The sequence below is a fragment of the Mustela putorius genome, unplaced genomic scaffold, assembly GCF_011764305.1.
Source record: "Mustela putorius furo isolate JIRA1106 unplaced genomic scaffold, ASM1176430v1.1 tig00003869_pilon_pilon_pilon, whole genome shotgun sequence".
Taxonomy (NCBI): Eukaryota; Metazoa; Chordata; class Mammalia; order Carnivora; family Mustelidae; genus Mustela; species Mustela putorius.
Genome location: NW_025422021.1, coordinates 29,743,471 through 29,767,427, shown reverse-complemented (window position 1 = coordinate 29,767,427; position 23,957 = coordinate 29,743,471). Strand labels below are relative to the sequence as shown.

Below are 23,957 nucleotides of genomic sequence, written 5' to 3'. Positions count from 1 at the left end.
TATATATTAAATATATACCCTTTCCTACAGGACAAGCTTAGAGGCTTCTATTCAACTGAAAGTTATACTATATATTAGACACTATGACAAGAGCAGCCCCTCAATGGTAAAAAATCTGGCCTTTACCCTTAGGTTTAAAAGAGTGAGTAGAAGAAAACATAAAAAGCATGAACAAATAAATGTAATCCAACATGAAAAATGCTTCAACATTACAAAGAAAGTCTTCTGGTAGTATAGATGGGGAAACATCATATTTAAACTATATGTGAATTAATGTGTATATTTGGTGTATAATGAATAGGTAGAAAGGAGGTTAGAAACTTAGGAGGAAAAACAGTCCAGCAAGAGACAGAAACAGTGCAAGCACATGCAATGGTCAAAGAATATGGTACAATTAGAATAAACAAATAAAAAATGAACCAAAAGGTACACTGTAATTTGAGTACAGAGGGAGCAGAGAATTACAGGAGGCGAAGTGGTAAAGATAAGGGATCAAAATTGCGGAAGGTCATTTATGCCACATGAAAGAATTTTGACTTTAGTCTACAAACAACGAATAGCAAGATCAGACATAAAAAAATGCCAGTATTATTGTGCAGGCAATAGACCAATTAACAGCCAATATTTACTGATCACACTGTATTTAGGTGGTTACATTTAATACTCATAGCAATGTTGTGTGTTAGGTATTATTATCCCATTTTACATATAAAAAAACAGAGGCTCAGAGATATTAAGTAGCTTTCTCAAGGTCACAAAATTAAGTAAAAGGCAGAAAGAAGTAAACTTTGAAGCAAGATTTATCCTAGCCTCATAGTCCAGCTTACTATAATGGCTCTAAGAACTGAGGAGAGCTACAGAGGTCTTGAACTCTGGCTTTATTAGTGGGAAATGAAAGGACACAAATAATTTAAAATTTACTTCAAAGGGGGAAGTCATGCAATTTTGTCACTCTGTATGGTGATATGATGGAGAGAGAAGCCAAGTTTGGCCGTATAATTTTTGTCTTGGGGCAGTGGGAGAATGACTAAGTCACTTATGCTACTGATAACATGGGAGTAAGGGCAGATTTTGAGGCATGGGAGGCTAGGGAACCTAAGTATGAGACATATAAAATCAAGGGACTTTTAAGACATTCAGATAATGATGTCTGGTGAGCAGACAGAAATATAGAATCAGAAATGTCAGAAAAAGTTAGGAAGCCAAGGAATTAAGTGACCAATGAGTAATTAAATAAGATGGACAGAAACACATAGGAAATCACATAAATGGCAGACAGAGAAGCCAAGAAGACAGAGAAGAAATTATCGGAGATAAAATGTCAGGGGAGGATGGGACGCCTGGGTGGCTCAGTTGGTTAAGCAGCTGCCTTCGGCTCAGGTCATGATCCCAGCGTCCTGGGATCGAGTCCCATATCGGGCTCCTTGCTCCGCAGGGAGCCTGCTTCTCCATCTGACTCTGCCTTCCACTCTGTCTGCCTGTGCTCGCTCTCGCTCGCTCTCTCTGACAAATAAATAAAATCTTTAAAAAAAAAAAATTAAAAAAAAAAAATGTCAGGGGAGGACAGCTGTCTCCAAATGTTAGGTTATTGGATATAAATCATTAGAACTATGAGGAGCTGTTGCTATAAATATTATGGCTTTGATAAAAAAAAAAGCAGAAATTAAGAAAATGATACAGATTAGGGGTTTGATATAAACTCTGAATTGCATGTAACTTTTCATTTTGGTGAGTAACACTGGTTTATTTATTTTTACCCCCCCCCTTTTTAATTAATTAATTCTTTTACTCATTCATTTGAGAGAGTGTGCTAAGGAGAGGGTGAAGCAGACTCCCTGCTGAGAAGGGAGCCAGCTGCAGGGCTCAATCCCAGGACCTGAGCCAAAGGCAGACTTTAACCTTAACCTACTAAGCCACCCAGGTACATTCCCCACCCCCCTCTTTAAAGTAAGCTCTATGTCCAACAGGGGACCTGAGTTCACAGACCCTAGATCAAGAGCAGCATGCTTTACTGACTGAGCCAGCTAGGCATCCCTACAATACCAGCTTAAGAACTCATTAAAAAAACAGAACAAAAGCAAAAACAAATACTCAAGACACTTTTTTTTTTTTTTAAGATTTTATTTATTTATTTGACAGAGAGAGATCACAAGTAGGCAGAGAAGCAGAGAGAGAGAGAGGGGGAAGCGGGCTCCCCGACAAGCAGAGAGCCCGATGCGGGGCTCGATCCCAGAACCCTGACATCATGACCTGAGGCAAAGGCAGAGGCTTTAACCCACTGAGCCACCCAGGCGTCCCAAGACACAGTTTTTCTTAAAAAACAAAAAAACAAAAAAAACTTTTTAAATCTTTTTTAGTTTACTGTGTCTGAAGAATTTCAGAGATATCAAAATTTTCTAAAGTTTTAAATGCCTAGAGGAGTGTAAAACTATAAAAGCAAACAATCTAAATTTTTAGTAATACAGGTATTAAATTATATTTGAAATAAGCAGTTATTAAACAATGTATTTATGAAGAATTATTTACCTACAAGAGATTATAATGTAAAGTAAAAAAAAAAAAGGGGGGGTAATCTGGGTGGCTTGGTTGGTTAAGTATCTTTGGCTCAGGTCATGATCTCAGGGTACTCAGATGGACCGAAGTCAGGCTCTCCAGCTGGTGGGAAGTCTGCTTCTCCCTCTTCCTCTGTGTGCTTACTCTCTTTCTAATAAAAAAAAAAAAAAAAAAAAAAAAGAGGTACCTGGGTGGCTCAGTTGGTTAAGCATCTGCCCTCCGCTCAGGTCATATTCCTGGGTTCCTGGGTTTGAAACCCACATCAGGGTTCCTTGCTCAGGGGGGAGCCTATGTCTCCCTCTCCTTTGCCACCCCCCCAGCTCCTCTTCCTGGGTTCTCTTAATAAATGAACAAAATCTTAAAAAAAAAATTATATAGCAAACATGTATAGAACAATGCCAAGTTTTTAAAAGTTATACATGTTGTTTCTGAATATGCTGGAATTAAGAAGTTTTTAAACTTTTTTGATTCAAATAATTTGCCCACAATTATCAGAAATTAATACAGTATTAATGATCAGAAAAACAAAATAAATGATATTAATGATTTACCTGAAATTCATTCACATACTGTGCCATCACAAACTCGTGTCTTTCACTTGATAATGGCTCTGCTAGAATATCAGGTAGAGTTTTATGAACCTGGCTTTTCTTCTGTGACATGGTCCCATTGAGATGACAATCAAAACCTATGTTCCCAGGAAGCTGGAATCTCTGATCCTGAGGTCCAAATGGTCCCATAGTTTCATCAGGCCAAACTGTTCGAGAGCCTGAAGAGGAACACCAAAATGAATCCATTTTCTCCAATAGTCAAGTGCATTGGTGGACTGAAAGAATATTCTTCTAATTAGGTATTTTTTATAAAACCAAGAGATCTTTGAAATTTACTTTTTTGTATGAATGTAAATTAGTTTTGTTATTAAAAAAAAACAAAGTAACCAGTTTTTAGCTCAAAGGCAAGTCTGTTATAAGGAGAAGAATATAATAAAGTACAGTAATCCAAACTATGTAATGCCTGATAGTCATTAAAAAGAATACAGTAAATTTTGGAAGGAGCCTGGGAAGATAGCAGAGTAGGAGAATCCTAAATGCACCTCATTAACACAGAAACCCCTCGGTAACCACAAAGGTGAACTAACACAGGAAATCTTTGGGTTAATCAAAGAGAAGAGGCCAATCAGAAAAGATAGAAGGGGCAGATATAGTTTGAAACCAAAGTTCCCTGCAAGACTAACCACAAACAGAAGGGACGAGTACAGAGAAGGGAAAGGAAAAGACCCCATACCAGGTATCCCAGACCTGAGGGAGCTCCACTGAGAAGACAAGTCCCCATAATATCTGGCTTTGAAAATCAGTGGGGTTTAATTTCAAAGATTTTTACAGTTAGTTGGTTTAGCTCTCGGAGAGCCAGAGGGTAATAGGAAACCGAATTCCCACCCTTAAAGAGAGAGCAAAATGAACAATCCCACCCAGATATAGCTTAGAGGCAGAAGTCTGAATAGTGCCTGGGGTAAAACATCAAGAAGGTTGTTTTTTTTTGGTAAGTTATTTCAGTCTGTACTGAGAAGAATCTGTGTTGAAGAAGCAAGGATCTGTAGGAAATTTCTCCAAGAACAAAAGGGCTGGCAGGTGCAATTTATCTCCCTCCCACCTCAGCCTATGTACCCAGACATTTGTGGAACCAATGTGAACACTATCCACATAACTTGCTAACACTGTGTATGCACTCCCACATTCTCCTGTTGAATCACTCCATTCAAGAAGCCACACTGGGCAGGAGTCCCTGCAAAGCAACTCCAGACAGGTCTCATCCTACAAGCGGCCCTGATAGTGAACACTATCATTCCAAAATAACTCTTGCCCTGGGGAGTGGGGAAGATAACCATGTACACCTGCCTGACTGCAGCACCAGCAGACTGACTTGGACAGACATCTGATCTCTTGGCCCCACTAATCAACAAAGCCTCTCTAGTGAAAGACACAGATAGGGCACTGCACTTCTGTACAACTGCAGCCCCTGTTAATGGGCTAAAGGCAGGCATCTGGACTGATTACGGATACTGTCCAACTATAAGCTCTTCTCTGCCCCAAACAGGCCCTTAATAGCAAGGGACCAGCCCCTGCCCACAATAAGAACATAGACATTTGGAGCTGACTAAAGGTAAATGTGGCTGAGCCACAACAGTATGGTGCACAAAACTCATATAAAAACCCACAGGCACCTGGTTCTGGAGAAGAGGGGACAGTGTGCTACAGGGCACCACAGGACTTCTTATTCATAAAGCCATGACTTTCAAGAGATACATATTACTTTCTAAATAGGAAAAAAAAGAAAAACAAAATGAGAAAGAGCAATGTCCCAAATGAAAGAACAGGTTAATACTAACCAAAAGAGTTAAATGAAATACAGATAAGCAATATGTGTGATGAAAAAAGAGTGGGGGACCTTTGCGAAAACTTCAACAAAGAGATAATATAAAAAAAAACTAGTCAGAAATGTACTCCATGATTAAAATAAAAAATATACTACAGGGAATGAATAACACATTTGAGGAGGTAGATGAATGGATCAGCGCCTGGGAAGACAGGGTAATGGAAAGCAACCAAACTGAATAGGAGACAAACAGAACTCAGCAACATGACAAGTGTAATAAGTCATAGGGATCCCAGAAGGAGAAGAGAAAACAGGACAGAAAATTTATTTGAAGAAATAACAGCTGAAAACTTTCCAAACCTGAGGCAGTAAATACATTATCTAGATCCAGGAGACAGAGAGCCACCAACAAATTCAACCCAAAGAGGTCCACACTAAGACACATAATATTTAAAACGGAAAAAGGATAGAAAATTTTTAAAGCAGTAAGAGAAAAGAGAGCGGTCACACAGAAGGGAAATCCCATAAGGTTATCACTTGATTTCTAAGCAGAAACACTGCAGGCCAGAAGGGGGTGGCATCATATATTCAAAGTGCTGAAAAGAAAAAACCTGCAACCAAGAATACTCTATCCAGCATGGCTTTCATTCAAACAGAAGGAACCATAAAAACTTCCCAAACAAGTGAAGAGTTCATCATCATTAAACCAGCCTTACAAATAACACTGAAGGGAATCTTTGAGTGGAAAGAAAAGGCCATAACAAAGAAATTAGGAAAAAATTTTATAGATAAATACAAACAAAAAAAAATAATATATTAATTATTTACAAAATCAGTATGGAGTTTAATACACAAAAGCAGTAATATCAATTTTGTCTATAATCAATAGAATCAGAAAATAAAAGGATGTAAAGTGTGACATCATATACATAAAATGTGGGGACAGGTATAAACTTAGTGCTTTTAGAATGGAGTCAAACATAAGCAACCATAAATTTCATATCCATTGCTATACACATAAAATATTATATATGAGTGGTTTTGGTGGACTCAGCAGGATGGTGGAGAAGTAGAAGACCCTCTTTCAACCGGTCCCCTGAATTGAGCTAAATATCTACCAGAACACTCTGAACACACATGAAATCAGCCTAAAATGTAATACACTTCTGGATTTCTATGAAGGCAGAAGACGTCAATGGAGAGGTAAAGCAGAGTGGGAGCACTCGGGACTCCTACCAGAAGATACACAGAAGGGGAAGAGAGCCACAAGAAAGGACTCACTGGAAAAGTAATACCCCAATATGAAAGTGCCCTATGTTTGGAGACCAGCATTAACTTGGAGTCTGGTTAAAAGCACAGAAAAAGAACCAAGGGTCTTCAGGGGCAATTGCCGGAATCAGGTGGCCACAGGCACAGACTAAACCCACGGTCCCAGGGTGGTTACAGCTGGCACCCACCAGTACCTGAGAGAACCCGGAGGAGACTCCTGCTGAAGGTCCCTGGACCCCCAGCATTCTGAGACCTGAGCTGCAGCCGGGTCGGAGTGCATCCGGTGTGGGCGTGGACTCCAGAGAGCAGTCGCGGCAACGGCAGCCACTGGGATCCAGCTCGCCTGGACCAGTATTATTTGCGGTTTTAGTGGCACTGGAGTGCAGAGACAAGCAGATGCCTTGGGCGACCACTGAGACGGTGGCTGGAAGTGCGCACCACCTGTGGGAGGTTGTGGTGTTTGCAGAGGGGAAGGCACCACCCAGAGGGGAGCAGACTAAGGCTTCTGAGGTGGAGGTCTGGGTATACTTGCATTAACCCTCCAAAAAGCCGCCAAAGAACAAAAGCCGCCAGAGAACAAAAGCCTGAAAAAACGGTTTCCACAGAACCCAGTCCCTTGTTAGGAGGCAGGGTGACTCAGTCCGAGCAAGAATGACTGAAAAACAATGCCCCTCCCCCAGAAGACAAGCCAAAAGAACAAGAGGACAATAACCACAGGGTCCCCATAAAACTGTTACAACCAAACATCAGGGGAAAACAATATATTAAGCCCCATGTATTGCCCCAAAACCTGTATATTTCATAGATACAACTTTTTTGTTTTAAATTTGTTCTCGTGACTTTTTTTTAACCTACTCACCACTACAACTAGATGTTTAATATGACACATTACTTAATAACTTTTTAACTTGAACTCTTCTCATACATATACCTGTGTTTTTCTTTCCTTTTTAAAAATTAATATATATAGATATAAGCTTCAAGGTAATCCTTTTTCCCTATTCAATACTATCCCTATGTATAAAACCAGTTTTAATTTCCCTATATCTCTGGAAAGTTGAGTCCTTTAACAAAGATAACAACATTCACCCAGGAAGAACCAAACTAATCTTCCTCACTCACATCGAGGGTTTATAAGCACCTATTCTTCTGTGAGTGTTTCTGTGTATTTGCTTTTGTACTTTATAAATCTTATTCTTGGAGTTCATTTTGGCTGGGTTTTATCCCCCACCCCCCCACCCCCGGTCTTTAACTTTTGAGTCTTTTTGTTTGTTCTTTTTTGTTTATGTACCTTATAAATCTTACTTTTGGGGCTCATTTTGCCTGGCTTTTTTCTTTTCTTTTTCTTTCTCTTTGGTGGTGACTTCCGATTGCTCCAAAACTTTTCCAAGGTGCACCTTGACTGGACTGTGGTCCAGCCTCTCTCAAAAACTGTGATATATTCAGCTATACATTCCCTCAACCACCCCTCACCAAAATGATGATGATGAGGAACACCCAACAGAGGCAAAGTTCAGAGAATGTGTCCTCTGCCACAGAACTACTAAATATGGACATAAATGATATGTGAGAAATGGAATTCAAGGTAACAATTATCCAGGCAATGGCTAGGCTGGAGAAGACCCTTAGTGGCAACACAGAATCTCTAAGGGTGGAAGTGAGGGCTGATTTGGCAGTACTTAAAAATGGTATCAATGAGATCCAATCTAATCTAAATACTCTAACAGCTATGGTAACCAAGGCACAAGATCCAATTAGTCATCTAGAAGACAAACTGATAGAAAAGAAGGATCAGGAGGAGGCCTGGAACAAACAGCTTAGAAGCCTTGAAAACAGAATCAGGGAAATAAATGACACCATGAAACATTCCAATGTCAGAATTATTGGGATCCCTGAGGGGGTGGAAAAAGAGAGAAGATTAGAAGATAGAGTTGAAGAGATACTGGATGAAAATTTCCCTAATCTGGAAAATGGAAAAGTGTTCATGTCCTAGAGGCAGAGAGGACACCTCCCAAGATCAACAAGTCTAGAAAGACCTCTGGACAAGTAATTGTGAAATTCCCCAATCAAATTCAAAGAGGAGGTCTTAAAGGCAGCTGGGGGAAGAGATTCCTTACATACAGAGGAACGACCATCAGAATAATGTCAGTTTGTCCACAGAAACCTGGCAAGCCAGAAAGGGCTGTGAAGACATATTCAGGGCACTAAATGAGAAGAACATGCAGCCAAGAATACTTTATCCAGCAAGGCTTCCAAGACCAGCAATGTTTAAAAGATTATGTGACCACTAAGCTGGCACTACAAGACATATTGAGGGGCGTTCTATAAAAGAAGAAAGAGCCCAAGAGTAACACAGAACAGAAATTTAAGGAGACAATCAATAGAAACACAGACATCCCAGACAACATGATGTCAATAAAAACTTCTTTCAATAATCACTCTCACCATAAACAGCCTAAATACTCTCATAAAATGGCACAGGGATGCAGACTGGCTAAAGCAACAGGACCATTCATATGCTGTCTTCAAGAGACACATTTTGAACCTAAAGATACATCTAGACTGAAAGGAAAGGGTGGAGAAACATTGTTCATACCCATGGGCCTCAGAATAAAGCTGGGGTAGCAATTCTCATATCAGATAAATTAGATTTTAAGCTAAAGACTGTAGTCAGAGTACAGAAGGATACTACATCATTCTTAAAGGGTCAATCCATGAAGAAGAGCTAACAATTATAAATATTAATGCCCCCAACATGGGAGCAGCCAACTACATAAGCCAACTGTTAAACAAAATAAAGAATCATATTGATATGAATTCATTAATAGTAAAGGATCTTAACACGCCACTCTCAGCAACAGATTAAGCAGAAACTCAAAGAAACAAGAACTTTACATGACACACTGGACCAGATGGATCTCACAGATATATACAGAACATTACAACCTAAAACAACAGAATACTCATTCTTCTCGAGCACACATGGAACTTTCTCCAGAACAGACCACATACTGGGTCCAAATAAGGGCTCAACTGATACCAAAGATTGAGGTTATTCCCTACATATTCTCAGAATACAATGCTTTGAAACTGGAACTCAACCACAAAAAAAGTCTGGAGGGAATTGAAACACTTGGAAGCTAAAGACCAAACTGCTTAAGAATGTTTGGATCAACCAGGAAATCAAAGAAGAACTTGAACTATTCATGGAAACCAATGAGAATGAAGACACATCAGTCCAAAACCTATGGGATACAGCAAAGGAAAAGGATAAATAAGATCAATAAAACACTGGCCAAACTAATCTGAAGGAAAAGACAGAGTACCCAAATTAATAAAAAAAGCTGATTCTTTGAAAGGATCAATAAGATCAATAAAATACTGGCCAAACTAATCCGAAGGAAAAGACAGAGTATCCAAATTAATAAAATTATGAATGAAAAGGGAGAGATCATGACTAACATCAAGGAAATAGAAACAATCATCAGAAATTATCAACAGTTATATGCCAGTAAGTTAAGCAACCTAGAAGAAATGTATGCATTCCTGGGAACCTATAAACTTCCAAGACTGCAACAGGAAGAAATTGACAACCTGAACAGACCACTGTCTAGTAACAAGATTAAAGCAGTCATCAAAAACCTCCCAAAAAACAAGGCCAGAACCTGATGGATTCCCTGGGAATCCTTCAAAGAAACTTTGAAAGAAGAAATAATACCTATTCCCCTGAAGCGGTTTCAAAAAATAGAAACAGAAGGAAAACTTCAGGATTCTTTCTAGGAAAACCTGCATTACCTTGATCCGCAAACCAGGCAAAGACCCTACCAAAAAGGAGAATTTCAGACCAATATCCTTGATGAGTATGGATGCCAAGATTCTCAACAAGATCCTAGTTAATAGGATCCAACAGTACATTAAAAAGACTATCCACCAGGACCAGGTGGGATTTATTATCCCTGGAATGTAGTAATCCCCATGCTTTTTAAATAATCAGCCCCACTATATGTGCACTCTGACTGAATAAAGTTCAAATTTTTATACTGATGCCCTTAAGTCTGCTCTAATTCATTGAGCTTACTACATGACTAGTCTTTGGAGGAGACAAAATTCGTGCTGGCCCACGAGGCAGGGTGGATTTGAATAGTGAGAAAAGAATACTCCAGGCCCTAGGAATGTTCTGTGAAGAACATATGGCTGTGAGTGCACTGCTTTGCCTAGAGCATCCTCAACACACAAGGGAGGAAGAGGAGGCTAGCAAAATAAGCTGGGGCTGGACTGAAAGGATTTTCTGTCCTAGAGTAACAACTTTGCATTGCCTGTGATAGCATTAGACTTTGAAAGTTGTTGGGTAGAATACTTCCATAAGCTCAAGTTTGAAAAGATAGATCTGCTGGCATAGGGCATAATTGTAAGAGAGAAGAATGAGCAGACTGCTACTGTAACAGAGAAGATCAAAGGTAAGAGAGACCTGAATTAGGGCAAGAGCTGTTAAAAATGAGAAGAATCTTCCAAAAGGAGAATTAAAAGAAGGTGGTGGCTGACTGCTCCCTTGCTTTGCTCCCACATCCTCCCAACATCTAGCAATCCAAACAGATGACATCAGTTTTTAGCCTGGATGATCCATGATATAATATTAACAATAATAAATAATAGCAACCACATTTCCATGGTGCTTTCTGGATGCCCAGCACCTGTCTAAGGGCTTTATGTGTAATAATTCCTTTAGCCTTCATAATAACCCCATGACATCAGTAGTAGTATTTCCATTGCACAGATAGAAAACCTGAAGCTCATAGAGGTTAGTCACAGAATCATGAGGGACAGACAGGACTGGAATACCAGTGATCTGGCCCCAGAATCTAATGCCTCTCCTGATGGTCCCATTAGCAAGAACTCCCTTGTGGGTTTTAGCCCTTTTAACTTTTTATGTGTTGAAAAGGAAATATTCAAATGGAACATCTAGCTGGGAGGGGAGATGGGAACCTAGAACTCAGAGGTCAGTACTGAGGAAACAGAATTGAATGCTAGGTGTACCTCACTCAACTAACCTGAATCCCTGAAAGTCACCATTACTGAATTTGACATTAGAATTTAACCCACTATTTGGCTATTGTGGACAATGCTGCTATGAACAGTGGGACGTATATGGTCCTTCTTTTCACTACATGTGTATCTTCAACAGACAAATGGATAAAGAAGATACAGTCCATTTACACAATGGAGTATTATGCCACCACCAGAAAGGATGAATACCCAATTTTTGCATCAACATGGATGAGACTGGAGGAGATTATGCTGAGTGAAATAAGTCAAGCACAGAAAGTCAATTACATATTGTTTCACTATTTGTGGAATATAAGCAAAAGCATGGAGGACATTAGGAGAAGGAAGGGTAAATGAAGGGGGAGATATCAAAGGGGAGACAAACCATGAGAGACTGTGGACTCCAAGAAACAAACTGAGGGTTTTGGTGGGGGGGGGGTTGGCCCTGTGATGAGTATTAAGGACAGCACATATTGCATGGAGCGCTGGGTGTTATACATAAACAATGAATCCTGGAACACTACAACAAAAACTAATGATGTTACTATATGGTGACTAACATAACATAATAAAAAAATACAGAAATAAAGAATGAATGAATGTAATGCACTGATTTTCTGTACTCCAGGGGAGGGGACCTGATGGAGCTGGTAGTGAGACAATAAAGATTTTCAGCCCCATTGGAAATAGTGCCCACAGACTTCCTCATCAGAGGTCGCAGGAGTAAGGGTCTGCTTATCTTTTGTTCTCTCACACTGCAGTTCTGGTAATCTGCTGTTGGATCAAGTACTATATTCATTTCCATTTGGTTCTAGGAAATCAGGTGGTTCATGATATTTTCATGCTCATTTTTAAAATTCCAACCTGCTTTAGGCTTCTGAAAATCTCAAACATCATGCCATGAAATATTGAGTTCAGGTATCTAGACATCATTGGGAAATCAAAGAACTGTGTAGCATCATGGCTTTAAAAAAAATGCTTTGCATAACACCTGAGTGTGGATCTTAGTTCTGCCGCTTATAAGTTTTCCATTTTTGGACAAACTACTTTCTGTCTGTAATAACACCCATCTAATGGGAGCACTGTTAGGTTTAGAGGAAATGACATACACAAGTCATTTGTTAAACTTCCTATGAAGAAGGTCTGTAAATTTGAGCTGCAATCGTTATCTGATCTCTAAAGATGTCCACTTTTGTGGACATAGAAGCAGTAAAAATTATCCCCCAAATGGATTTCCCTAAAAATGTAATACAACCACTTCAAGGGATGCCTGACAGGATATTTTAGTACTTAATCTAACTGCAACTCTGGAGAGGGAAATATCATACCATCACACACAATTCAGGACATCCAAAAAAAACAAGCGAAATACTCCGACCAGCTGTTAGTACACAGATAGCATGTTAACGGAGGTAATCATGGAATTCACTGCTTTAGATTTATTCGGCCATTACATGCCCAGAGACATTCGTCAGAAATTGTTGACTGCCCTTTTAAATAGTTTTCCTTTAGTTAGGTGGGCAGTATTTCTAAACCCAACACACAAACACTGGATCCAACAGAATTCTACGTCAAATATTTAAAAAGATCTACACATACACTGGCTTTAAGAAAAACAGAGATTTGAAAAGTATATTTATAGGGACAGATGCTGTGTTTGTGTAGCCAAGTCTTAAAAAGTCCTACCTGAGGCAAAATAGTTCCCTTTGGGGAGATTTTGCCAGGTCATTGTGAAGGCTGGACACTTTGTTCAGGCCTATTGTGATGACTATTTATAAGTCAGTAAAGGATAGAATTAACAGTTTTCTGCACAGACGTTTTCTATTGAAATTTACCTAAGTATCTCATTTAACATTCACAAAACCAGTATGGGGTAAGTGATCCTATCTCCAATTCATGAGGAGGAAATCAAACTCAGGAAAAAAAATAAAAATTAAGGACACAAAGTTTTTAAGTAATGGGCTAGGACCCAGGTTGTTTTTTTTAAATATGGAAGTTCCCTTCTTTCATATTGCATTGCCTTATGAAAATTACTGGCCAAGTGTCTCACTTTTGGAAATAGCTTTTGTATTAAAATATACAGGAAGGAAAGGCTGTTGATGATGGGAAGTGATTTAAATGTCCCTTAAAGTGATTTCAGGGGAGATTATTTTTAGGTCATAAATGGGAAGACATGATGGTACAAGCATATATGGCAGGCTGTTCAGAGTATGTTCTGTTGCCTTTGGAAACTGCAATTTCCAGATGCCATTGAGTTCTGGTTTTAGAAGATCACTATTTTCAGACCCACTAATAAAATGTAGATAAAAGTAAAATTCTTAATATTGCAACCCCCAGAATGATTCCTAACTAGTGAAAGATCTTTATCATTTATAATTCATATCCTGCTTGACATAGGCAAATACTTTCATGGTTTAGTGAAGATCCATAATATTATAAATACCTTAACCAGAATTTGGCGATTTAGAAATTGATCATATGAATGAATCAGAAAGAAATGTATTGATGGTAGTCTTGACAGGCCTGGTGGAAGGCTCTGGTTGCTCTAAAAAAAAAAAAAAAAAAAAAAAAAAAAAATAACGACATTTATGTGCATGTGTCCAAAGACATATGCACAAAGTTTGATTTCTTACTGATATTATTTTATTATTTAAAAATATTTGGATGGTTAGAGTTACCATGAGATTCTTTTAATCTGTTGTAATTCTATGTGTCTTTATCGTATTTTACCTGGTATTCAAACTAGACTTTTAAAGTTTGAAAGCAGAAACCCTGTTGTTATAAGTTAAATAATCATCTCTACATTGAAAAAATATATTTCAAGGTGTTTATTTATTCATGCCATGGGCCTCCTTTCAAAAAAGTTTTTAAAGGAATAAAGTATATATTTTAAAAAACTGATTAGTCATTTTTAATACATATATCAAAACATTTTTGGAAGTTGTGATAGAATATATGTGCTTGTTATGATGGTTTAGTATTACAAGATCTATAGTTCTGAAATATTGACAGTATAAACGGTATTGATATGTTGGCAATACTTAAAGTGTCCCCAACTAATGATGATTCACCCTAGGATTTTGGACTTTACTATGGCTCAAGAGTGACACGCATTCAGTAGAGACCACACGTCAGCGAATTCTGAATTTGGAGCTTTCTCTGCGCTAGGGATAGGCAGTAAAATCCTCTCTCATGATGCTGGCCAGTAGCAGTGACCCCCAGCTCCCATATGAGGACTTGATCATGAGGACAAACAACCGATCCACTTACAGCTACTCTGTACCCATACAGCTATTCTGTGTTTCACTTTCAGCAGAGCATTCAAGCCATCACATGACGTACACAAAAATTCGTTATACAACAGGCTTTGTGGGAGGATGATTTTGCCCAACTGTGGGAAAATGTAAGTGTTCAGAGAAAGTTAAGGTAGGTGAGGCTAAGCTGTGAAGTTCAGCAGGTAAGGTGTATTAAGTGCACTCTCAGTTTATACTATGTTCAACTCATTCAACTGTGCTCAATGGACTTATCTGGACATAATGCCATTGTAAGCCAAGGAACATCTTTAATGTGATAGGACAAGATCTGTTCTCTGTTGGCGACAAGTCCCAGCAACTGCTAATCACACTGGACGTGTTGCATATATCCACAATGAAAAGACATGCTAAACTTCAGCGGAATGTTAGTGAAAAGGTAAATGTAATTTTTTCCACCCAAATTCATCCTATGCATGGACCCCACATCCAGAAAGCCTGTTAAGTAATCGGTTTTCTAAAAGTTTGTATCAACAATGATTATTTGCTGTTATTGTATGCTAAGGGGCCTCTACTATAATATCTTCAGAACATTTAAAGTAGACTAAACATTTTTAAAGAACAAGCAGACACATGTTTTGGTGTCTAATGTGGTGGAAGGCTTATTTCTCAGGCACAGAACACTAAGGCAGGTGGCTCTCCTCCGTAATGTAATTCAAGGACCCAGATTTCTTCCAGCTGTGTCTGCTTTCGCATCTAGGGCCTTGCTGTTGTCTAAATTCTGCAGATAGAAGGGAAAGAGGATGTGAAACCAGCACTCTGGCTTCTTAAAGAGCTTTGCCCCCACCCCCCCCCAATATTTCCCTTGGCAAGAATGAGTCACATGGTCCCATCTGGGCATCACTTCTGCTAACAACTCTATACACTGGAGTGGAGAGCACAAAATTTGGGTGGACGGCTAGCTGTAGCTCCCACAAGTTTTCTCTTAGAGCCTTTGCATGGTAGAGCTGGGGGAAGTTTTCCTAACACTGTACCACCCTTCACATTCCTAGATGAACCCTACTTGGTTTTGGTGGGTGGTGGTTTTTCTAAATTGCCAAGCTAGAGGAGACGAAAAACAAACAAAAGCAACTGGCAGGTCTTGCTCTGCAAATGGAAGCACCTTAGCTGCAAACCTAGGAGTCATCTTGAGCTGTCCTTCTCTTTCCTCCACAAAGGTCATCTATCTGCTGCTCCCTCTTTTACCTCCTGAGTACTACTTAAATCCGACTGCCCCTGCCACAGCCTCACTTCAGAGTCTCATCAGTTCTTTCCTGGATAACGTCTACAATAGCCTTCTGACTGAACACTCGGTCTACAGCTTTGTCCTTCCAGGGCCATCCTCTCTAACAAGGTTCTCAAATTCTGAAAACTTCATACCTCTCTCAATAAACAAACTGAAAACACATCTCAACACATGCACTTTGACTTCCTTAAGTCATGCTTACTCTTTCACCATGACATTTGTCCTAAAATGCTATGATTTTAAAATGGAGAGATTAAAGTATGTCTAGATTCAAACCCCTCAGATTGCGTATCTAGAAATAGGGAGTTTTAACATGATCTTCTCCACCCAGTGGATTACTTGATACACACCTGTATCAGTCTGGGTTCTGTCGGGTCTCTTAAGACACTACAATATTACAGGACTGAGGAGTTCACAGAAGAATTACCGCTCACCTGGATGAGGTAGAAGCTGGGAAATGAAGGTCTGTCTGCAAAGGGGTAGTCAGAGCGACGGAGAAACAGTCACTGTCTCAACTAGAAGCATAAAACCTGGGGTTTACAGGAGTCTGAGGAGCAATGGGTCTGACCACGACAAGGCATGGGAAATGAGCGCTCCCACACAGGGCTCCCGTAAACACTTATAAAGAACTGTCCCCATGACTCCCACAACCTTCTGAGTATAATGGCCTGCGTTTCACCTGGGCCTGCTAAATCTCCACAAGCTCCTCTCATCACAGAGCTAATGCATAACTACTGGAAAGGCAATGAAAGGGAAATCTTCCCAGCCTTAGGAGAGATGACATGTGGTCAAAACCAGTTGACAATAAGCATTCCTATACAACATACTTGGAACACGGCCACCTCGGGATGGGGACGGATAGTCTAACCTGGACTGAGATTTTTCTGAAACACACCAGATTTTGTCTTACCCAGTTTTAAAATAAGTATGTAATGGGGATTAAAATACAGCACAGGGAATATAGTCAGTGACACTGCAGTAAAGTTGTATAGTGACACATGTAACTACACTTAACATGGTGAGCACTGTGTAATGTATAAAATTAATGAATTACTATGCTGTACACTTGAAACTAATGTAACACAGTCAAGTATATATGCTTCAGTTAACACAGCCAGTAATGTCCTGGACACAGGCTATGGAAACAGTTTTCCAGATAATATTTGTTCTCTGCAAGAGAAAGAAAAGCAAAATTAAACTACTGAGACTATACTAAAATAAAACGTCTTTGGACAGTCAAGGAAACAATCAGCAACAACAAAAAGGCAACCTACTGAATGGGAAAATATATTTGCAAATGCTATATCTGATAAGGGGTTAATATCCAAAATAGATAAAGAACTTAAACAACTCAATACCAAACCAAACCAGTAACCTACTGAAAAGATGGGCAGAGGGCATCAGCAAACATATCTCTAAGGAAGACATATAGTTGGTGGGCACATGAAAAAATGTTCCATATCACTAATAATCAAGGAAAGGCAAATCAAAACCACAATGAGCTTATCACCTTATACCTGTCAGAATAGCTAAAACAAATACAAGAAATAAGAAGTGCTGGCAAAGACATGGTGAAAAATAAACTCTTGTGTACTGTTCGTGGGAATGCAAACTGTGCAAACACTGTGCAAAACAGTATGAGATTTCTTAAAAAATTAAAAGACAAAGTTAGCAAATGATCCAATAATTACAACACTGGGTATTTCCCTAAAGAAAATGAAAACACACACAAAAAGATATATGCACCCCTGTATTTAACACAGCATAATTTAGAATAGTCAAGATATGGAAATAATCCAAATATCCATCCACAGATGAATGGATAAAGATGTGGTATATGTACACAATGGAGTATTACTCAGCCATAAAAAATACTGAAATTTTGCTATGTGTAGTAACATGGATGAATGTATAGGGTATAATAGTAAGTGAAATGATTTAGTCAGAGAAAGACAAATACCAAAAGAATAAATTCATATAGAGTTTAGGAAAAAAAGAAAAAGAGGACAAACAAAAACAGTCTTTAATACAGAGAATAAACTGGTAGTTGCCAGAAGCAAGGTGGGTGTTTTGCGGCAAGTAACATAATTATGTTTACTTACATATATCTGGAGGTGCAGGGGCCACGTGAGACTCATCAGAACCTGAAGATCCTGCAGTTGAAAAGGCTTTGGGACTGACAACCCTTTTAACTAAAGAGCAAAATCCTGGGAGATAGGAAACCAGTCTGGCTCTATTACAGAGCACCTAAGAATAACACAAAAATTAACATTATTTGTTCTGGATTTAAGTGTTATACTTACACAGACAATCTTTCGCAAATCCTCACTCTGCAATCTATCTTTCAAAACAAGTCTTAACTCTATTATTGAGCAACTACCATACAACAAGCATTCTGTATTTAATTTTAAAAACAAAACAAAACAAACAATAATTTACTCTGTGTAAAAGTATACGGCCTTTCCAATAAAGGCTAGAATCAAGAGTGCCACACAAGAGAGAATAGGAACCTCTAAAACTTGCCCTATTTGGAACAACACTAAAAAGGTAGTATAAATAAATTTTTCTATTATTTTTTATTTTTTTTAAAGGTTTTATTTATTTATTTGACAGAGAGAGATCACAAGTAAGCAGAGAGGCAGGCAGAGAGAGATAGAGAGAGAGAGAGAGAGAGAGAAAGCAGGTTCCCCACTGAGCAGAGATCCTGATGTAGGGCTTGATTCCAGGACCCTGAGATCATGACCTGAGCTGAAGGCAGAGGCTTTAACCCACTGAGCCACCCAGGCGCCCCAAATTTTTCTATTATTAAGGAAACTTCAACACCTTTAGTACACGGCTTTGTGCTGAATTTTTTGCTCCTTTGTTCATTTCCTGGACTCTGAGGTCAGTTACAACAGGTGACTGTGTAAATGTCCTTCATGCATAAACATCTAGCAAAGTACTTGGGTCAGATATAATTCATTCTTTTATTATTTTTTAAAGATTTTTTTTGAGAGAGAACGTGGGGGCACGCACGCACGCGCGCGCGCGCACACACACACACACACACACACACAGGAACACACAGGGGGAAGGTGCAGAGGGAAAGAATGACTCTGCAGCAGACTCCCCACACATAGCTGGATGCAGGGCTTGATCTGAAGACCCTGAGATCATAACCTGAGTGGTAACCAAGAGTCTGATGCTTAACTGACTGCCCCACAACAGAATGCAGGAGTTGGCAAAGTACAGTTGAATACACCCTGCTATTTTAGTAAATAAAGTTTTATTCTAACATTGCCATACCTATTTATTTATGTACTGTGGCTGCTTTCATGCCATAATGGCAGTTAAGTAATTGCAGAGACTATATGGTACAGAAAGCCTAAAATATTTACTTATCTGCTCCTTCACGTTAAAAAACAAAAATGCCAACTCTTAATTCAGTAGAAAATATGTAAGAACAAATACTGTATTATCTGTGAAATGCTATTAAAGGATTTAAAAAATTAAGAGATCCTTGAGAGAGGAGGAAAAAGTTTCATAGAGAATATACTAGGTTTTGAAGAAACAGCAGAAATTTGAAGAGGAATGGGGCATTTCAGTGAGTGACTTTCTGGAACAAATGTACAGTCATAAAAGGTATATTCAAAAGGTGATAAATTCAGTGAGGTTAGATATTTAAGGGAGTGCAGTAAAAAACAGACTTAAAAGTTAAATTGTGGGCAATTATAAAAAGCTTTACATCTGACATAGCAAAAGTCTTGTTACAAGACAACAAATCAGAATTTTAATCTGGAGGCAGGGAAGAATAGAGGGGCAGAATGTTTCAGAAATGTACCACTTAGGGCAGGATGGACTGGAGTGGGATTAGAGAATGGGGATTGGTGTGGTATGAAAATGAGGTACCACGATGTTGACTTAGTCCAGCCATTTGATACTTTAGCATCATTCCTTTTCCCTTTCACAAAGTAGTCTGAATTCCAACCCATGTGCTCCAACTTTTATCGTAAGTAAGAGAGAACATTCTAACTTGTTTTTCTACCTCTCTGGCATTTCTTACTAACTTTACCACCTTTTCCTTTTCAATTTTTTAGTCACATAAAAATACCTGCAACACTTCCCACATTTCTCTGCCTTCTTTTATACTGCCCTAAGATTTCTTCCACTAAAATGTCCTTTTCCCTCTCCTTCTAGGTCTAGCAAATTTCAACTCTATCTTCAAGACCTGGATAAACAGAACCCTCTTTATGTATCTCTGAAGTACAAGGTCTGTCTCCAGAAAATGGCCACCCGAAAATTTAAGCATCTTTCCTTGGGTCAGGACCCAACATGCTCAAAGAGATAAATGTGATAATTATTACACTTTAACCTAGACAAACTTAGACTTTTGGGTGTTTCTATAATTTAAATTTACATTTACAAATGAAGACATTTACATTTAATAGAATATGGCTCAGGATCTAAAGGCAATATAAAATTTTAAACTCCAGAAGTATTTTGGGCAAGTCCTCAAAATAGTAACAGGCTCAATAGGAGATTATCTGAAAGGGGCAATATTAAATAACAAATACTCAACAGATGTTAGTTACTGTGGGCTAGGTTCTGTGCTAAGTGCTTTACATGCACTGTTTTACTAATCTGCACAAAATACTTCCATATACCATTAAAATTAAAGTATGATTATCAAAATATTATTTTTGATAATAAATTGCTTCACAAGCAAAAAGGAAAAGAAGTATTATCCAAGTTATTTTAAAAACTTCCCAATATTATTAAGAATTATTTTAGTCCGTGAATGCCAAGGCCACTTTTAGATTTTTTTTCCTTGATGGTTTAACGAAAGTTATAATAAAATGTGAGTTTTGTTGCCAACCTAAGAAAACCGAATCGTTACTTTATTTTTATTTCATTTTAATGGCAAAAGAAGCCAGTATCTAATTTGTCCACTGAAAGGAATAGCTGATGACAGTGTTAATGTGTTTCAAGTTTCCCTTTTAACCTATAGGATCCTCAAATTTGTTACTTGGCAGATTTTATGACATTGGGTCAGCTGGTAAATATAACAGCCAATAAATAATTCAAAAATTAGTATAGCCAGTTTATTTTAGTATGAGGATAAGTACGATTTTATATATGACTACTTCAAACCTAGGTTTCTAGACTTGGGAAGATGACAGGTTATCAAATATAATTTTAAAATCTTTATTAGTATAAATACAGAAACTGTCTTTTAGACACTACTTTAGGATTAAGTCCTGCTTTTGGTCATGTGAGTAGAATATAGGATCTATACCAAAGACTTAGAACTAGTTATCTAGGAAATTCATCTATATCCATCAAGGAAATTCATTCATACCCAGCTACAGACATTTTTGTGTAGTCCACACTACTATAAAAAAAAATCTGAATTGGGTCTAAACACTGAGAAATTACAGATTTCACACAAAAAGTCCAGATTTTTGGCTATTCTTGAAATCTCAGAAGTGCTGGCAGCAGTATTCATATTCCCAAATGGCATTAGTTAGCAATAAATCACCGTAGCTAAGGAAAGGCTGCTCCTGTTATATCAGAAATGAGAATTTCAATTTGTCAAAGTTCCCACTGAGGCATCTTGATTTACCTGTCCAGCTTCTGAAGCGTGGACATTCATGACTCTTGCTATGTATGCTAATTAAATAGGTGAAGACACACATACTTGCCTATTTCCTAACTGACATTCAGTATTTCCAATGCATATAAACACAAATTTTTAAAGTATATTTGAATATTAAGATTTATTTTGTATGAACTTCTTTCTAACAATAAAAGATTTATGAAAGCATCTTTCAAAATATTCACCCTGCTGATCTAATTCATTTAAATAAAAATAAAGCCAGGTTGAACATTAGTATTCTATTCTAGTTACTCTGAGAGTACCCATGCTTCTATTACAACATTCCCTTTCTGGGGTTCTGGCTAAGTAAAAATTCAAGTTAAAATGGGGTCCAAAACTAGTGGTCTACTTTTATGAACTGACCCTACCCAAACCACATCATTAGATTCTTAACCTATCATGTTCAATTACACGAATATTATCCTGACTAATTGTTGCCATATTAATCCTCCTAACACAGCTTTGGTTAAAAGATCACAATGTAAAGAATCAGATCTAAATACCGAGTGTGACATTCAAGCTATTACTCAATTCCAACTCCACAATACAACCTTATTTCCCTCTAATCTCTTTCATATATCTGACACTGCAGAATGCAGAAATGACTTTGAGTTTTGAAAGGGAAGATGTCTCTGAATACATCAGATTCTTCCCTTCAAGTCTTCCATTATCTAAATCCTACCATCTTTCAAAACTCAAGATTAAATGTTCTCTGATTAAGTGATCCCAAACCCCTTGTTTCTCCTCTTCACAAAGCTTTGAATCTGGATGTACTTTTGTGTAGCTTTTAAGAAATAATTACTTTACACCTTTATGGTAGCTATTTCATGTACTACTACTGTCCCCTACTATACGAAGTCCTTACAGTAGCATGAGTCTAAACACAATCAATATTTCTGGTCTATGAGAATCATATCTCTTGCTCTCATTTTGTACGATTTGGAAGGTTACTCACTTGACTGAAGCTGTTACAAAACCTTCAGTTTCACTAACAAAAGAAAAAAATAGTTGAAAAATAGATTCTAAATAGTTACTCAAAAGGTCTTTTAAAAATATTGAAAGGATGTTGGCACTGAGTTCGTTTCCAAAAACGAATTTGTAGAAACAAGTACACGCGTGTTGTAGGAAACCTTTGTGTTCCAAACTACCTTCGAAGCGTACCAACATAATTTCACACCTCTTGCTTCCCCTGACATGCTTCATACAACTACGTCTAAGCACAAGAAACCTGCCACCGATGTTACCATAATTAAACCCGTCCCTCCGTTTTCTAACAAGTACCCAAACCACTACACTGCTTAAGAGACTGTTTACTCACAGTGGCCATTTCCAGCGGGGCCGGCAGACGCAAATTATCTTCCCTTTCGTAAAGTTATTCCTGAGAACGTACAAAACAAAACAGGCCAGTGTGCGATTAAGCTGGACTAACACACAACTCGGGGAACGTCCACTATCTTCTACCATGTGTTGCTCCACCACGACCAAAGTCCAAGCTCCCCCTAAAATCCAAGAAGGCCAGAGTTGGCCTCCAGTCCCCACAGGGCACAGATCCCTGCCCAGAGGAGGCCGTGCCGTACCCAGCCCTCCCGGTGTGTGCCCCCACCCCTCAGCCCCCGCTCCAGCAAGCAACTCGGATCAGATGAGGGCGGGGAACGAGGAGCCGAAGGCTTAAACAGAGTTCCAGGGTCGAACCGAGCATTTTAACACAGATTAGGGGGGGGTCTGACCACAGCTCCAAAAAAAGGGTTCGAACGGAGCTGACGGTGAGGAAGCGAAAACAGCCTGCAGACGGAGTGACAGAACTAGGGACACCGACAGGGACCCTGTCGGAATAGGGGCAATACCGAATGCCGTGGCACCAAGAAGGCGGCGAATCTGGAGGGGCTATAGCGGGCGGAAACCATCCGTACCAGTCCCGCCGCCGCCGCCTCCAACCGTCCCAGACCCTCACTCTTTGCGCCGTCAAAATGGCGGCGGCGACGGCCGCAGGGGTAGCGTAGACGCTGGCAGTGACCAGGCTGAAGAAGTTGCTCCTGAAAGCATCGATGGGAAGGATCGTCGAATTAATGATGCGCACGCGCACAAAAGGACCATAGAGCCTACCTCCTATTGGATAGCCGGGGGCAAACATGTAGGAGGAGAAAAGGTGAGGTGGGGTGACGTGGAAGGAGGAGGCTTCCTGATCTGGGTTGAGGGCTCTTTCTGTTTCCTTCATTAACTCATAGGTTCATTTGCTAGATTCCTCCACCCCAAGGCTTTCTAACTGCCACCAAGAGATACAATCTTAACTTCTTTATATCATAGTTACTGGTTTTTCACGAATCACTGTGTTCGTGATTTTCTGTTTATGTCCCAGGCCCTTAATAGGCTCAATAGGTATTTATCAAACAATTTATTTAGAAACATATATCATTTTCATTTATCAATTGTTTTTTAATTAACTGAAGTCCATACTTTCTTCATACCAATATTTCTGGGTAGGTAAGGTTAGGTAAGTTGGTCTCTGTTTCTGTTTCCTCACCTGTAAAAGGAGAATAATAGTGCTTGC

At 38.9% G+C, this 23,957-nt stretch overlaps 1 protein-coding gene across 5 annotated transcripts in view; it reads right to left on the bottom strand.

Moving 5' to 3' along the window:
• Positions 1–23,453, bottom strand: part of MMADHC (metabolism of cobalamin associated D) — a 29,567-nt gene extending 6,114 nt beyond the window's left edge. Inside the window, exons 1-4 of one of the 5 annotated variants that reach the window (XM_004743823.3) lie at positions 23,320–23,453; positions 22,728–22,787; positions 17,877–18,021; positions 3,105–3,322 (exon numbers count right to left, since the gene is read on the bottom strand). In XM_004743823.3, coding sequence (XP_004743880.2) covers positions 3,105–3,322; positions 17,877–18,021; positions 22,728–22,736 — 372 coding nt within the window. In that variant the 5' untranslated portion in view covers positions 22,737–22,787; positions 23,320–23,453. Of the gene's footprint in view, positions 1–3,104; positions 3,323–17,876; positions 18,022–22,727; positions 22,909–23,253 lie in introns of all 5 variants that reach the window. The other 4 variants (XM_004743821.3, XM_004743822.3, XM_004743820.3 and 1 more) reach the window with 4 other exon arrangements.
• Between the last annotated feature and the right edge of the window lie 504 nt (positions 23,454–23,957).